Genomic DNA, 17,756 nt, shown 5'->3' with positions numbered 1-17,756 from the left:
TATACCTTTGATCGCAGTTTTAGTCTGTGTGTATTCCCATCTTTCCTCATCTAAATCTCTCGTTATAATCCTCAATTCCCTTCTCACTGAATTGCCTGTCTATTTTCTTTTACTCACATTCTCTGCTTTCTGTTTCAAACCCAATTCACAATCCTTTCTGTCTGCAGCCTCAAGCACATTCGCTATTAATGCCCACCATCTACACAGTTAATGTGCAATTAACACACATCTCGCTTATTCCCCATAGCCTGCAACTGTTTCAGTTTCAAGCATTTAACCAGTGCTTTTCGGGAGTCACTACTGAACCTTTATGTTGTTTCTAAAAGTGCATTCTCAATTGTGACGGCTTGCTGTGTGAAAAATACTTCTCAACATCATCTGCGTTTGCCGATTGTCTTCAGTTCCTGACTCTCTTGACACTGAAAACAGTGTCTCTGTTTGGACTCAAGCAAAACCCTCGGATTTGGTTTCGGTACTTTGTTTTGAATTAAAAGACAACATGTCATTAATTAAGAATGCACCTACATCAAGAAAAATGTGGATTTGATCCCAAAATCTCAAAAGGTTACCAGGATGGATTATAATCCTGTTAACTTGCACAAAGGGTAGTGAAAAATACATGGGGATGTTTCTGTTATCTTGTTCTCTCAGTGGGTACAGGGACCACAAGACAGACAATCATGGCAGTAATGTTGGAGTATTGCACCAAATGCATAATGAGCTATAGGAACAATTATTAAGCTGTGTGGTGGGCTAATACTCTTAGTCAGAAGGAGGTAGACAGCTCCTTACTGGAGCAAGGTAACATCTGATGGAAGGCATGTGCCTTTCTCAAACAATTAACGTATACAATCTTCTAGGTTGGCTTCTATTGCCTGAGTCAGAGAATAATCTTTCAGAGTACCTCTATCTCCCTATTGACCTATGTTTCCCCAGCACTTTTCTTTGCCTCCTCCTGAAGATTGCATGAGTCTGTATGGGATTAGGGTATGTGGTATTGATGGTAAGACAGGGAATCTCTTTATGGTGCCCCAGCCAATTTCAATGTGGACTTAACTCTATCAATTAGTTAACCTTTTCCTGCTACCCTGGTTTTCTGTGGTCATGTAAGTGACAACATCATTTGAACATGTAAAATGCTCTCTGTCTTTGTACTAATAACATGAGAAATACCAACATAATAATGAGCAGGGATAAGTCAATTGAACCTTAAACCTATTCTGCCATTCAGTAAGATCACAGCTGTTCTAATGTAGCTTAACTTCACTTTCCAGCCTTTCTGCATAACCCTGGACTCTCATGTCAATTCATTTTTGTCAAACTCAGCATTGAATATATTTATGAACACCCGGCTTCCATTGCTGTCTTGGGGAGAGAATATACAAACAGCAGTGCTCCAGACTTTAACGCACTCACCTCACCTAATATCACTGAAGAGTCCTTGTATGCTCCTCACATCTTACTTTCCTACCTATCTATGTAGCATCATCAACTTTGACAACAATTCAGTTGATGCTGTCATCTAAGTCATTAATATTTATTAAACATTAATTGTTTAGGTCACTGGTCCCTGTGGCATCCCACTAGCTACAGTTTGCCAACCAGAAAATGATCTGTTCACGGGTGTTTCATGTTAGTTAGCCAAGGTTAATGCTAATCTATCACCCACACCCCATATATTCTCATCTTGTGTAGTAATTTTATTGAATGCCTTTTAGAAATCTGTTTTGACCATTTCTACCAGTTACCCTTTATCCAATGTATAGTGTACATCTTTTAAAGAACTCTAATATGTTTGTGAAACTCAATTTTCTTTTCACAAACTGTGTTGACTCTGCCTGATTGTATTGCGATTTTCTAAATGTCCTACGACTACTTCTTTGGAAAGATGCTAGAATCCATTACCAAAGACAAATGCTGGAATAACTGGTTGATAACTTCCAGCTTTATGTCTCTCTCCTTTCTTGTTATGCTTGTGTTTTTCTAACTCACATTGAGGTACAACGTGTCCAGCAACTATAAGGAAAGGAAGGTTGACCTCGATTAATTCCAATGTGAATTGGAATGTCTAGGAAAAATATACCCTCGATCTTCGTTGTTCTAGAATGAAATAAAAATAAATTACCTCAGCTCTTAAAAAACTTTTGGTGGATCAAGAGTACAACAACTTATGAGATACTGAAGTCTGTTATGCATTATATCATTGACAGCTGGAAGGGGCACAGAACTGCAACAGTGGGGGATAATCCAGAAAAAATATTCTGACCACATATGGATAAAGCATTATATGTTAAAGAACAAACATTAATTAAGCGCTCGAACCATCACCGATCTGCAGGAAAGTAATACCGTTGACATCTGTAATTAAACAGTGAGATAAATATTTCACAAGAGGCATTTACTCATAGCAAAACCACATGATGACTCCCTAAACCAACAGAAAATGCCAAAGGATGATTGTCATAAAGCTTTATGTAATCTCTCAAATTCATGATGAGGGACTGAGGTTATGTGGAGGATATTGTGTTGTTCCTCTTGGAACTTGGAAGGATAAGGGAGATTTGGTGTTGGAAATTACAATGAGTTTTAATAGTTTAAGGAATAGAAACTGTATCAAGTGGCAGAAGGATCAGTAACCAGAGGACACAGATTTAAGGCAATTGGAAAAAGAACCAAAGGGGAGATGGGAAGAAATTTTCCTTTGCTGCCAGTTGCTACAATTTGGAGTGCAGAAAAGGACTTTGGAAACAGATTCAGTAGTAACTTTCCAAAGTTAATAGAATTAATACTTGAAGAGAAAAATCATGCAAGACTATGGGAAGAAGTAGGGGAATGCAATGAATTGGATAGCTCTCTCAGTGAGTTTGGGTTGAATGGCCTCCTTCCATGCTGCCTGATTCTATAATTCAGTGATCTATAGAGTCCAATACTCAATGAATCAAAGTATTTTGTGATATTTTGATGTTAATAGAGCGTTAAAGAGTTACATAAAACTGACTAAAGTAAAAAGAAATTAAAAATATTAACAAATGTCAACTTTTATTCTGATTATAAATGGGGAGAGCAGGGTGCATCCAGATCGGCATTGGTCTCTCAACCAGATGTCTTATTGGGTAGAAATGCCAAAGCGCACTGACATAAAAAAATGAATGCCTTTTTAAAAAATAAAGCAATGTCAGCATGAAAGAAACTCAAACTTATTCCTCAGGTGGAGTTAGTTTAGATTAGCATCATGGTCAGTACAGACAATAGGTTTAAGATTCAATTGACTTATCCCTGCTCATATTTATGTTGGTATTTCTCATGTTATTAGTACAAAGACAGAGAGCATTTTACATGTTCAAATGATGTTGTCACTTACATGACCACAGAAAACCAGGGTAGCAGGAAAAGGTTAACTAATTGATAGAGTTAAGTCCACATGCTGTACTGTTCTATGTAAAACTCAAAATCGTGAGTTTGTTCTTAATCATTCCAGTCAAAATATCTCCCCTTGTAATCCTTTGGTGAATCATCATTTCATAACTTGTTTTGCTTGAGATTGAATGAGTATTCCTGGTGCCAGGTAAGTAAGCATTGTTGCATAATTATTGGATTTTATTGAACTGCAAAGCCACTCATGACATATGACTTTGTTCAGAAAATTATCCCAGAGAAAGTTGGTTTCTCTCTCTCCCCCTGACTGTGCTGGTATGATAGTTAAGAGTTGATAATGTGGTGCTGGAAAAGCACAGCAGGTCAGGCAGCATCTGAGGAGCAGGAGAATCGACATTTTGGGCAAAAACTCTTCATCAGGAACCATTCCTGGTGAAGGGCTTTTACTCGAAACATTGATTCTCCTGCTCCTCGGATGCTGCCTGACTTGCTGTGCTTTTCCAGCACCACACCCTTAACCGTAGTCAAAGTGTAGCAGAAAGCAGCAATCTTATTCACATCCAGAATGGCAAAGGTTGGCAAATTGGTTCAGAAATATTTGTGTACTTGCCATTACTTTAAGGAGAGATTATTCTTCTAACAATTATTATTGTACAGCAGGGCGATTGCTGGTTATGTTTAAATTGATGGCTTATTTTTTAGGACTTTCCAAAGTGGGTTTGCAGTTACACAACTCAATCTGAGTTTGTGTGTTAGTCAGAACCAGCAAAGTAAATTGCACAATTGTGCTAGAGGAAAGAATGATTCTTTCCACTCATGAAGTTTTTATTCTGTGTGATGCTCCCATCAGATTTTATGATGTACAACCATTGCAAAAGAAAAGAAAACCAGGGAAACCTCAAATGAGAATGTGACAAAATGAATTAGAAAGAATGGAGCAATTAAAGAATATACAGTACAGAAATAGACTAGTCGTCCCAATTCGTCTAAGATAGTATTTATGCTTCTCAAGATCCTCCTCTCACTCTTCTAGGTCCTCTATCAACACATCCTTATGTTCCTTGTTTTTCAGCTTCTCCTTCAATGTATCTAGTCTATTCACTTCCTTGTGAGATCCACTCTCTCTGAAATAGATTCTCCAGAATTTCCCATTGGATTTATTAGTGACTATCTTAACTTAATGTCCCCTAATTCTGGATGTCTTCATAAGTGGAAACTATAAATAGATTATAAGCAGATTGGAGGGATTTAAATCAAGATGCACTTCTTTTTTTAATGAGGAGAGTTTATTGACCTGCTCAGTTTTACCCCTCTCATTCCACCTTCAATGTGACACATGTTCCTTCTGTACATGTGCTCAGCCAATTGATAGCAAACATCTGTTTTCTTCTTAACCTGAAATAAAGACATTAGCATGATTAACCAGATATAAGCCAAATCCCTTTTTATTAAAACAAAAATGTTAAATTTATTCTTTCCAAATTTAATCAATGCTTTTTGTTAATGTTGCACGTTATAATACAATCACCTCTAATAGATCCCACATGCCTTGTTATTTCAAAAAAATATATTTTTCCACATATAGAAATAATTACGAAGCAATTAGAGAAAAAGAACGATATTCTTATGAAATTTTGCATGTTCTTTTTTAAATATTCCATGTTCTCATCATAACATAAGAAGTTCCCTTTTGAGAATATTTAATAATTTCTTAGGACAACATTCCTCTTTGTAAAATAATCTGATAATTGGTGACAAACCTATTTTAGTTTAGAGTTCTTCCTAACACTTTTTCCATATTAAGTAAAGTCAACTTGCAAAGTTTTCTCTACATCACCCTTCGGCAAATGAACATTATCCCAAAAATAATGATTATCCACACATGACATTCCTGAGACAAATTCTTCTCAGCTTGCCCCTTGTCTAATATTCTGAAGCAAAACTTATACAAGGACACCTCATGCATTTATTGCTTTTTCCAAGATCAATGTTTCAGCAGACTAGGTGTTTTTAACTACCCTTGCATTTTCTTGGCTTCCCAGACCAAAAAATTGTGTTTATCATTCGTTACAGCCAAGAATATAATAACCCCTCCTATCCTGGCATATCCATCTAGAAGACCCGGGTGTGAAGCATCAATAAAAATGATGAGCTTTATAGCTTCTGGGTCATTCAAAACCAGAAACTTAAGTGCATATTTCTTGAATTTAAATTTCTTTAATAAAACATAATACATATGAGCAGGAAAAAGCCATTCAGCCAGTTGAGTCTGCCCTAGCGTCCTGTAATATCATGCCTGATCTATCCCAGGGCTCAATTCTTCTTTCATGCCAGGTCTTTGTCTCTCTTAACTCTTTGATATTTCAAAAACCGGTCGACATCCTCTTTAAATACTTGCAGTGATCTAGCCTCCACAGCTCTGAGGTGGAAAATTCCAGATACTCATGACCCTTTGGAAGAAGAAATTCCTTCACATTCAGTTTCAGATTAATATTCCCTTATTATATATGACCCCAAGTTTGAGATTCCTGACTAATTGAAATATCTTCTCAAAACTACCCTTTCGGGTCCCCTTTGAAATCTTGTATGATCGCCTTTTATTCTTCTAAACTCTAATAAATAGAGGCCTAACTTATTTAACTGTCCTTGATAACTTAAACATTTCATCTCAGGAATCAGCCGAGTAAATCTCTTTTGAACTGCCTCCAAAATGAGTAATATCCTTACTTAAATACAGGGCACAAAACTTAACATTGCATTCCATGTGCAGCCACACCAAAACCATGTACAGTTGTCACAAGACTTCCCTATTTTTAAATTCCCAGGTCCTTAGCAATAAAAGCCAAATTCTATTTGTTGTCTTCATTACTTGTTGTACCTGCACGCTAATATTTTAAGTACAATGCACAAGAAAACCCAGATGCACTTGTTTGGAGTCTCACTTCATTTAAATCATAATCTACCTTTTGATTCTTACGACCAAAATGCGTGACTTCACACTTTCATGCATTAAATTCCAGTTGCCAAGTTTTTGCCCACTTGTTCACCCTTCAAATCCCTTTTGCAGATTAGAGTCATAGAGTCATAGAGATGGAAACAGACCCTTCGGTCCAACTCATCCAAGCTGACCAGATATCCCAACCCCATCCAGACCCACTTGCCAGCAACCGGCCCATACCCCTCCAAACCCTTCCTATTCATATACCCATCCAGATGCCTTTTAAATGTTGTAATTGTACCAGCCTCCACCACTTCCTCTGGCAACTCATTCCATACAGGCACCACCCTCTGCATTAAAAAGTTGCCCTTTGGGTACCTTTTAAATCTTTCCCCTCTCACTCTAAACCTATGTCCTCTAGTTCTGGACTCACCCACCCCAGACATCGAAGGGTCTGTTTCCATGCTGTACATCTCTATTGATCCTATCCATGCCCCTAATGATTTTATAAACCTCTATAAGGTCACCCCTCAGCCTCCGGCGCTCCAGGGAAAACAGCCCCAGCCTGGTCAGCCTCTCCCTAGAGGTCAAATCCTCCAACCCTGGCAACATTCTTGAAAATCTTTTCTGAGCCCTTTCAAGTGTCACAGCATCTTTCTGATAGGAAGGAGACCAGAATTGCACGCAATATTCCAAAAGTGGCCTAACCAATGTCCTGTACAACCACAACATGACCTCCCAACTCCTGGACTCAATGCTCTGACCATCAAAGGAAAGCATACCAAATGTCTTCTTCACTATCCTATCTATCTGCAACTCTTCTTTCAAAGAGCTATGAACCTGCACTCCAAGATCTCCTTGTTCAGCAACACTCCCTAGGACCTTACCTTATAAGTGTATAAGTCCTGCTAACTTTGCTTTCCCAAAATGCAACACTCGCATTTATCTAAATTAAACACCATCTACCACTCCTCAGCCCATTGGCCCATCTGGTCAAGATCCCGTTGTAATCTGAGGTAACCCTCTTCGCTGTCCACTACACCTCCAATTTTGGTGTCATCTGCAAACTTACTAACTATATTTCTTAAGCTCACATCCAAATCATTTATATAAATGATGAAAAGAAGTGGACCCAGCACCGATCCTTGTGGCACTCCACTGGTCACAGGCCTGCATTCTGAAAAACAACCCTTCACCACCCTCTGTCTTCTACCTTTGAACTACTTCTGTATCCAAATAGTTAGTTCTCCCTGTATTCCATGAGATCTAACCTTGCTAATGAGTCTCCCATTGGCAAACCTTGTTGAACGCCTTACTGAAGTCCATATAGATCTCGTCTACCACTCTGCCCTCATCAATCCTCTTTGTTACTTCTTCAAAAAACTCAGTCAAGTTTGTGAGACATGATGTCCCACGCACATAGCCATGTTTACTATCCATAATCAGTCCTTTCCTTTCCAGATTCTTGGAAATCCTGTCCCTCATGATTCCCTCCAACAATTTGTCCACCACTGACGTTAGGCTCACTGGTCTATAGTTCCCTGGCTTGTCCTTACCACCTTTCTTAAATAGTGGCACCACATTAGTCAACCTCCAGTCTTTCGGCACTTCACCTGTGACTAGCAATGATACAAGTATCTCAGCAAGAGGCCCAGCAATCACTTCCCTAGCTTCCCACAGAGTTCCAGGGTAAACCTGATCAGTTCCTGGGGATTTATCCACTTTTAAGTGTTTCAAGACATCCAGCACTTCCTCCTCTTTGATATGGACATTTTTTCAAGGCTTTTTTAAAAAATAGATTAGATTCCCTACAGTGTGGAAACAGGTTCTTCGGCCCAACAAGTCCACACCGACCTTTGAAGAGTAACCCACCCAGACCCATTTCCCATTGACTAATGCACCTGACATTATGGGCAATTTAGCATGGCTAGTTCACCTGACCTGCAAATCTTTGGACAGTAGGAGGAAACTAGAGCACCCGGAGGAAACCCACGCAGACACGGGGAGAATGTGCAAACTGCACACAGACAGTCGCCTGAGGCTGGAATCAAACCTGGGACACTGGTGCTTTGAGGCAGCAGTGCTAACCACTGAGCCACTGTGCCGCCAAAATATATTTTCAAATGTATTTTGGAAATCTCAGGATTTTCAGGCTCCACATGGGATACTGTTTCCTCAATAAAGTTAAGGGTCAAGAAAATTGGTCAAACAGAAGCATTCTCTTCTGATTCCATTTTTGTATTTTGTCAGCAAATGTGGCAGTGTTACACTCTGCCTCCTCCTCCAGGTAATTCATAAAGATGGTAAATAATTGACATCCTGCTTCTGATTCACGAGTTACACCTTTCCAACCTAAAAAAGACCCATTAATCTCAACTCTCTGTCTTCTGTATATTAACAAATCCTCAATCCATGCTAATATATTACCCACAATACTGTGAGCTTCCATTATTCACAATAATCATTTATGTGGTACCTCATCAAATGCCTTCTGGAAACCCAAATGTAATACATCTATCAGTTCACCTTCATCAACTCTGCCTATTGTATCCTCAAAGAACTGTGGCAAATTTGACAACATGATTCCCCTTCACAAAATGATATTGGCTCTGTTTCGTTTTGTTAAACTTTTCAAACTAACTTGCTATTTCTTTCTAGGTAATGGATTCTAGCATTTCCCAATGACAGATGGTCAGACTAACTGGCTTATAGTTTCCTGCTTTTTCTCAGCCTCCCTGATGCAGGAGCCCCCCAAAAAAGTTGTTGATCTTTCAAAAGATTTTTTGCCAATTTACTTCCATATAATTTTCTTTCCCTTTATATTAGTTTTTCGATCATCTGCAGCTGGTTCCTAAATGAAATGCCAATTCACCACTGCATTGATAGCACAGTACTGTTAATAAATATGCCCATGTGCTTTTTGCATGTTTTTCTAGAACTTTGAATGCCCTTGAGTGTTGATTTCTGTGTCCTGGTCACACTGCAAGTATGTCTCTATAATTGTGATCAAATTATATTCATTTATTTCTATTTGTCCAATAAACTCTTCTAGTTATGAAACTTCATGCATGCAGATAAAAACGCTTAAGCTTTGATTCGTTTTGTGAATATTTCTTTTCTGGTTCAAGCATCTACAGGACTTTGTTGTTTATATTTTCTGCCCCTCCCTGTCACACTTTTGCCTCTTTGTCATTTCTGCATCTCTCCTCTCTCTCTCTCTCGTTTCTTTTTGATTTTTCAATCTTCCCTTAAATTGACTCCCTCCCACCCCAGTAATTAACTGTCTCCAAACCTAGTTATATGAGTCACTGGGATACCAAACCCAATGTGCTTTAAATGAAGCCCAATCAAAAGATCCACTCTCTGTTTCTCGAGTACTGGTACCAGTTGGAACCTATTTCTCCCACACCAATCTTTCAGCCATTTATTTACCTCTCTAATCTGATTTACCCTCTGCCAATTTGCACATGTCTTATTACCTTTGAGATTCTGCTTTTTTAATTTAGCCTTAAACTGCTCATAATCTGTCAGCAGAACCTCTTTCCTAATCCTACCTATGTCATTGGTGCTTACATAGACCATGATACCTGGATCCTTCTCCTCCCATTCCAAGTTCCTCTCCATTCCAGAAGGGATGTCCTGAACCCAGGTAGGCAACAAAGTCTTTAGGATACTCTGTCTTTGCTACAGAGGACAGCAACTTTTGTCCGAATTATGCCACACCCATTAAGCGATACATTTCCCTCCCCATTGCACTCTGTCTTGGTGCTTTGGTCAGATTTTCCATCCTCCTTGCAGCCTGTGCCTTAGTCCACACCACGAACAAGAACTGGGCAAGGACTACTAACTGTACATCCCAATATCTGCCTTACTGCAGTCACACCCTACTGTCTCTGACCACTGACAGCCCTGATGTAATTAATCTCAGGGCAGTGACTGTCTCCAGAGACGCCACTGTTCAGGTCACCTTTCCCCTCCCTGATATGTCACAGTGTCTACAGCTCAGACTCTAGCTCAGTAACTCTGAGCCAACATTCTTTGTGTAGTCACTGCTTGCTGCAAACATGTAATTTGACTGTTTAATGTTTGAAAAGTGAATTTCCTAACTGTACTCTGCAGCTGTAATCATACCTAATGATTTAAACAACTTGTACAATTGAAAAGACACAAAAGCGATACCTGCAATCACCTAATTTCCTGTGATGTTATACTTTAGCTATGACAAAGTTAAAAATCACACAACACCAGGTTATAATCCAACAGGTTTATTTGGAAGCATGAGCTTTCGAAGCACTGCTTCTTCACCACCTGGTGATAGACCAGTGCTCCAAAAGTTAGTGCTTCCAAATAAACCTGTTGGATTATAACCTGGTGTTGTGTGATTTTTAACTTTGTCCACTCCAGTCCAACACCGGCATCTCCAATTCAGATATGAGATAAGTTGAAGAAGCTATTTGCTTCTGCTTTATTTTAATTCCTGCTGTTGCTTCCCTTCACTTACCGACCCTTTCTCCCAGTCTGCTTCACTGTGGTGCTTACTCACTGCACACTCCTCCCAGTCCACTTCCCTGCAACTGCACATTCCTGCCAGTCATGTTTTATTTACTCTGAGCTCTGAACTAAACTTGAACTGAACAGTTTCAATAGGTCATAACTGGTATCTAATTTAGTCTGACTGTATGACCAACTGCTATCTGATCTAGTCTGACTGACCAGTCAAACTTCTTAATTACGTTTCTACCTTGGAAGCAGGATCCTATTTTTGTGAGAACCTTGATTAGATTAGATTCCTTATAGAGCTGAAACAGGCCATTTGGCCCAACAAGTCCACACCGATCCTCCGAAGAGTACACACCCAAACTCATTTCCCTACATTTGCCCCTGACTAATGTACCTAATGCTATGGGCAATTTAGCATGGTCAATTCACATGACCTGCACATCTTTGGATTGTGGGAGGAAACTGGAGCACCCGGACACACAGACATGGGGAGAATGTGCAAATTCCACACAGACAGTGTCCTGAGGTGGGAATTGAACCCGAGTGCCTGGTGCTGTGAGGCAGCAGTGCTAACCACTGTACCACCATGCCCTCACCTGACTTTGTTTATTAAGATGCACTTCATCTGTTCCAAGTCAGGCTCTTGATCAATGGTCACCCTTAACTTGTTCTGCTTGATATCCCATCCTCTACATTTAAAGGCTCTTGAAGTTTTACTCCCAACCTTAAACTCCTTTTTATTTTTTATATCTCACCTTGTCATAACCTCGCCCTAATAAATTGTCAATGTGGATTGTAATGATGTCTGATGCTTTCTTCTCATGATACCAACCAAACATTACTTTTAACTGTATACAGCCCACTTTCAAAGGACAGATCTAACTTCATGGATCATTCAACCCATAAATATACTTGTTTGGTTTAGACCATTTCCCTTCTGTAGTGATTGGAACCAGATGGATCTTATTGACGTCGAGTTCCTTGAATGGGATGGTTAACCTATATCAATAGGGGAGCCGCGGCTGACAGATATAAACAGGGAATTTAGAATCTCTTCACTTCAGGGATTGTCTCTGAACTGGCTGGCTCCAGTTTGATATCCTTTGTTTGATATCCTTTGTCAACTTAGCTTCTATGTTGTTAGAAGCAACTAAACCACAACAATAAGGGCTTCTATTTCTTATGGTATTCCTGACCTGTCTTTGATCTTATGAAACTACAGCCTCTAATTATCTGCCTATTTTGTTCTAGACTACTTCAAGATCTGCCCATCCTGTGATCTGAGTTCCTTTTGCCAGTCTGTGATATTTTCCTAGGCCAACTCCACTTTCAGAATTTGTCCTGTGAATCCTGGCTTTCCACACTTTTACACCATTAATCCAATCTATAGATCTTGCCTTCTATCCTTCACTTTTTACATTTAGCCAATCTTTGTATTTGCTGATGGTTTTCCCTGTCCTCTCTGAAACAGTGACAGTCCCCATTCACCAGCCCCTTCTAGAATTAATCTACCAAATGTTAGCAGTTGTCCAGTGGAACAAATAGCCTTAATGTATTCTTCAATATCACTGTATCCATTTTTAATCTGACAGAATCTACTCCTTGTCATTGTCCAACAAATGTGTAAGCAAATTCTAAGATGCCTCATCACTATTACTCGTTGGGCTCTGCAAATGCTCAACCAGTGCCAATTAACTTTGAGGAATGTACTCCAACAATTTGATTGCCATCTTATAAAATGATTGCTTTTCCAACACTATCTCAAAGGTGGCCCGAACGTTTCAGCTGTCACCGCCCTTGTCTTTTGTAATGTACCTATGACCCGGATTAATTTATTTGAAAAGGCCTTTTATTTTTGATGACTTTCCATGATGCTGGAAAGCTTGCCAAATTTTCTGAAACCTCAGCCTTCTCCCTGCATGAAAAGCATTCAGGTGCTCATATAAAGTGGAGCACATTATAATCCCTTCCCACGCTGAGGGATGATCATTTATTACTGAAGGAATTTTTTGGATTTTGCACAAAAACAAATTGATATGGATAATAGCCCTCAAATATTTGCAGTGAGTTATTTGCATGGACTACCCATGCCAGGACAGATGTTAGTTGAGTACTTGTTTGCTAAGGTTTTATGAAGCATCTCTATTATTGCATGATTCTATGTATAAACTCCATTACTAAAGAGGCTTTCTGCTGCTGTATTCATTATGACAATGTTCATATTTTCACATATCATTGGCAAATTCCTCCTCCTGTTAGTTAAGAATTTAACTGGTTCCTTATGCAATTCTTCAGCATCTTGTCCACAGTCATCTTCTTCTTTGCAAGTTATAGTTATAGACTGACTAAATGTTGTTGCCAAAATCTCATTGCCGTGCAGATGAAAATATTTGTATCCTTTATCCCATATCTTAAAGTGCATTGCTAAAACATAATTAAAATCTCTTGCTAACGGTAGATTCACTACCAAGCGTGATAGTGTCTTTCCATTTCTTTTACGCGTTTCTTATGTATTATTCATCTATCTATAAGTTTGATATACTCCTTGTCCCTTACTGCTGCATCATTCAATAGAAATGTTTGACCTGTGAAAATCTGTCGGGGCAAACTGCTGATGTAGTACTGAAGCAATTAGCTTTTGCTTGTATATCCCTTGATGTAATACTAAAAGATTTTTATTACATACGTTGGGTATCATTAAAGGGAGACAATAATGTGATAAATTGAAATCTACAGTTTTTACAAAAACAGTTGCTTTGCCATGTTCCATGTCGAGTTTGGGTTGAGCCTTTTCTAAACAGAATGTTCAAAAGTTAGGGGATTGAAATGATACATCTATGCTGTAATGAAGTGATTTTACATGGAATTGCTACCTTGTTCATTGATTTTAGTGTGTTGTTATCCCTACACCTGGAGCACATGGAACTCTCTAATTCCTTAACCTTACTTTGGACCTCGTTATTTAGAGTATCTGGATATTGTGTCAACTAATCCACTCCACCCACTGTGGATACACATCCACTCTTCAACACAGCACAGTTGAATGCATTTGCAACTGTTTGTTACTGGACTGAAGCTGTTTGCGACCAGTGCACTTCCTCCTGCCTGATCAGCATCACCATAACCTCCTTCTGAAATTCCTGTGCTGCCTGTTATTTGGACAATCTTGTTATTCCATTTGGGGCAACTGTATGATGACATTTAGAGTTACAAATGAAACACCTATTGACCATTCCTGAAATTCATTTAACAGTTTCCCAGTTCCTGATGCATCCCATAAATAGCAGAGATGTACCTCATATCACTCCTTTTGGTTATATTTTTTCTTTCTTATTGACAGTTGTGCCCCATATCTTGATGGTTGTGAAATGTCACTGCGATCGAATCCTGCATTCTTTGCGTTATTGCTAAATATCCCAAGGTGCCATAAAGCTACTGGCAATTAAGTTTCTGAGGAATGTGTTAAAGGCTTCTGACATCTTTTTCAACAGCTGTTCTTTCTGATAAACTAACTCCACATTATACCAGGATTCTATCCACACATTTAACCCTTAACATTGTCCAAAATTTTAAAGGCAAGCTTTGAGTTGGCAATCTTCTGTAACTTTTGCAAACCTGCAAATAACCTGTGAAATTCCATTATATATTCTTTTATGAAACATCCAGCCTTTTTCTCATCATACCTCATATTCATTTGGTATATTACCTTTCTTCTAAATTTTGTCTATAATTTTGATAGAATTTCAAAACTGACCTATGTCCAATTGGTGATCCTTTAGCTCAGACAGTATTTTAAATGATCTTACTCCTCAGAGGAAGCGACAGTGTCAAGATCACCCTGTTTTTTGTTTTCGTAGTGGAGATGTAATCTTTGTCTAAATATCCCCTTAACTCTTCTGTTGATCTTGAGTTTCAACTTACAAAACATAATCCGAGATTTTGTAATTGGTTTTAGCCATTTTTCTCCAGAATAACTTTGATTACAAACTTCTGTTTGAAATAAACCTTTGTTTCTGAAGTCCATCTTTAGACATACTAAAGATTAATGTGGTGGTAGAGCCAGTAGGGGATACACATGAAGCAGGGGATGACAACAAAATGACAGAAATACTAATGATTACATTGCCTCAGTGTTTTCAGTAGAAACAGATAGCCAGAAGAGGTATATAAAGGATTTGCTAGAAAGAGACATGATGTGAAAAGTTTTTGTCTTCACTGGTGAGGTATGAGCACTTGAAACTTGACATTCTTGCATTTGTTCTGATGAGTGTAAGATGCAAGCTTTGGCAACATGATCCTCTCTTCAGCAAGATGCAGATCGCAAATAATGTAAAGATTTTTAAAATAGAAAGGAAGGCAATCAAAGGTAGAGGAATCAAACTTGGAGGATAAAACTGCCTGCTCAAGATGGATTGCATCATGTGAACAGCGTGAAAAGAAAAACATTTTTCACAGGAATTGGTGCAGGAACCATCTTGTTCACTAGTTACATTAATGATTTAGCCTCAGGAATCAGAAATACAATGTCAAAATTTGAGACATGGAAGAAGGATATGTTGATTGAGTTAAGGAGGGGTGGAAGGAAGCTAGCCTGGAGATGATAGACTAAATGGCCTCTTTCTTTGCTGTAAATGTTTTGTAATACTTTGTCATTGACATGAGGAGTCAAGTTAAGATATAGACCAGCCATAATCTAAAAGAATGCTAAAATAGACTCAAGGGAATGACTGACTGCCTGCTGTTCCAATGTTTCATACTTGTCACTGGACTGAAAACAATAAATCTATTTCTCTCTCCACAGATGCTGAGTTCCTCTGACATTTTCTGTTTTGGTGTTGGATTTCCAACATCTGCAGTTCTCTGTTATAGTTATGTCTGTGACATTGATTTCATCAGAATTTATGGCCACAGCAGGACAGATTTTCACGGAATCACCCAATTTTAAGACTTGCACTACATATATTAGAGAAAGGGCAATTTTCATTTTTCTTTACTCAGAAAAGCTGGGCTTGCTATTCATACAGCAAACAGGTTGGGGAGGTTCAAAAATCTGAATAAGAGGGGAATTGTTTCCACTGGCAGAAGGACACATGTTGGTGAAGGAGTTAAAGAATAGTTCTGAAAGGCAGTGCAAACCTGAAAGGATTGTAAAAGGAGATTCAATAGAAACTTGCAAAAAGATCAGAAAATTGCAGGCTGATCGAAACTAATTGGATAAGTTTTGAAGAACCAGCTCAGGCATAGTGAGTTGAATGCCCACCTTCTTCATTGTTCCAATCTTATTGGAATCTATGGAAAACCTTTTCCATTGTAATCTGACTCCCTCTCCTTGTTCTTGTATATTAAACTACTGAGTAATGGTGCTCTGTTAATTGTCATTCAGGGTGTCCAGGTTGCTGTGGAAACCATGTACTTTTACATGCATATTATAGCCTGGAGTGATGAGTTGTGTTGGTAGAGACTCCAAATTGCTTCCCATAACATTGCTGACCAGGAATCTCTCCTTTGGTCACTACCTGCCATTGGTGTATGTTGAAATGAGTTGCAAGTTGACACTCATTTTCCATGCCCATCGAGTCTGAGATTGGACTTAACCCTGAGTTTCTGTCTCAGAGGCAGGACACCACCCATTGCATCACAAAACCACCAAACTACTGATTGGAGAATCTATATATTTTTGTAGCAAAGTAAATATATCTTATTATCAGATTGTCAGGACTATTAAATGATCCACTTTACATTAGCATTGTTCTTTCAGGTCACTATATGTACGTTGATGCTATTTACACCACAAGTTTACATGAAGTGGCCCAGTTAATGTCACCGGTGACAACTTTCGCGCTATTGGGATGCCTGTCCTTCTTCTACCAACTTGAACAGACTCGATCCAACTTATTTGTTGTCTATACCAAGGACAGAATGGGACATTATGAGGAGGTGTGGAGGGCAAATAAGTCTACACACAGTTGGACCCCAGTAAAAGTGAATATTAAAGCAGCGCATCCGTTTCAGGTAAATATTTCTATTATGCAATAAGAATTCATAATGACATAGCATATTAAACCATGAAACAGTGGAAGTCAAAAGAAATTTGAGAGTACAGGTTGATTAATCATTAGAATGAAATAAAATTGGTAAGTCAATAGATATTGAAAATAATCCAGGAAAAGCTAACGAAATGCTGGTTGTTATAGCTAGAGAAATTGGATACAAGCAGGTAGAAGCTATACTTCCATTTTAGGAAACCCTGGTTAGACCACATCTTCTATATGTAGGCTGTTCTGGATGTCACATCAGGTGAAGGACATGTTGGGCTTTGACGGAGTGCCATGCTGATTTACCAAAATGATACCTGACCTCTAAAGATCAAGCTACATTGAGGTATTGAACAACAGCAGCAGCAACAGCTACTCATATTTTGATACTGCCTTCAGCACAGTGAATCATTCCAATGTGCTTCGCGTGCGCTTCCTGGAGCACCATGGAACAGAGAATGACTGGATTTTCACAGAGCTTGGGAGGTTCCGTGGGACACAGTCCAGAAATACACTGGAATGATCAAGCCTAGGGGTAACAAAGTCATGAATGAGAGGTTCAATAGCACATGAACATAGATGAGTGAGATTGAGTGGCGTTAGGATGGTGGCAGTATGCAGTCTTGGATGTGACACGATTAAGAGATCAAAAGCTCATCTCAGGATCAACCAGATCATTGCCAAGGAAAGAGATAGTGTCTGTAGCATTCTACTCCCAGGTTTCATGAGAATTACAAGGATACCTAAATTACCTGAAATTAAAGGTTCTATGTTTAATGGAAAGATTGAAAAGGCTTGGGGTATCCTGATAACACACCTTTTAGTATTAGGAAAAGTTTTAATCAGGGTGATTTACATGGGGTCAAAAGTTAATTTGGGTTGATTTGGTTGTGGCAAGGTAAGCTTGA

General features: G+C 38.8%; 1 protein-coding gene across 4 annotated transcripts in view; it reads left to right on the top strand.

The window, feature by feature from the left end:
- mamdc2a (MAM domain containing 2a) overlaps positions 1–17,756 on the top strand; it is a 145,278-nt gene that overhangs the window by 57,308 nt on the left and 70,214 nt on the right. For all 4 annotated transcript variants that reach the window (XM_072588309.1, XM_072588317.1, XM_072588303.1 and 1 more), the window contains one exon: positions 16,572–16,825. In XM_072588309.1, coding sequence (XP_072444410.1) covers positions 16,572–16,825 — 254 coding nt within the window. The remainder of the gene's footprint in view (positions 1–16,571; positions 16,826–17,756) is intronic.

This window comes from Chiloscyllium punctatum, chromosome 2 (assembly GCF_047496795.1).
Source record: "Chiloscyllium punctatum isolate Juve2018m chromosome 2, sChiPun1.3, whole genome shotgun sequence".
Taxonomy (NCBI): Eukaryota; Metazoa; Chordata; class Chondrichthyes; order Orectolobiformes; family Hemiscylliidae; genus Chiloscyllium; species Chiloscyllium punctatum.
This window is presented reverse-complemented; position numbering and strand designations above follow the sequence as displayed.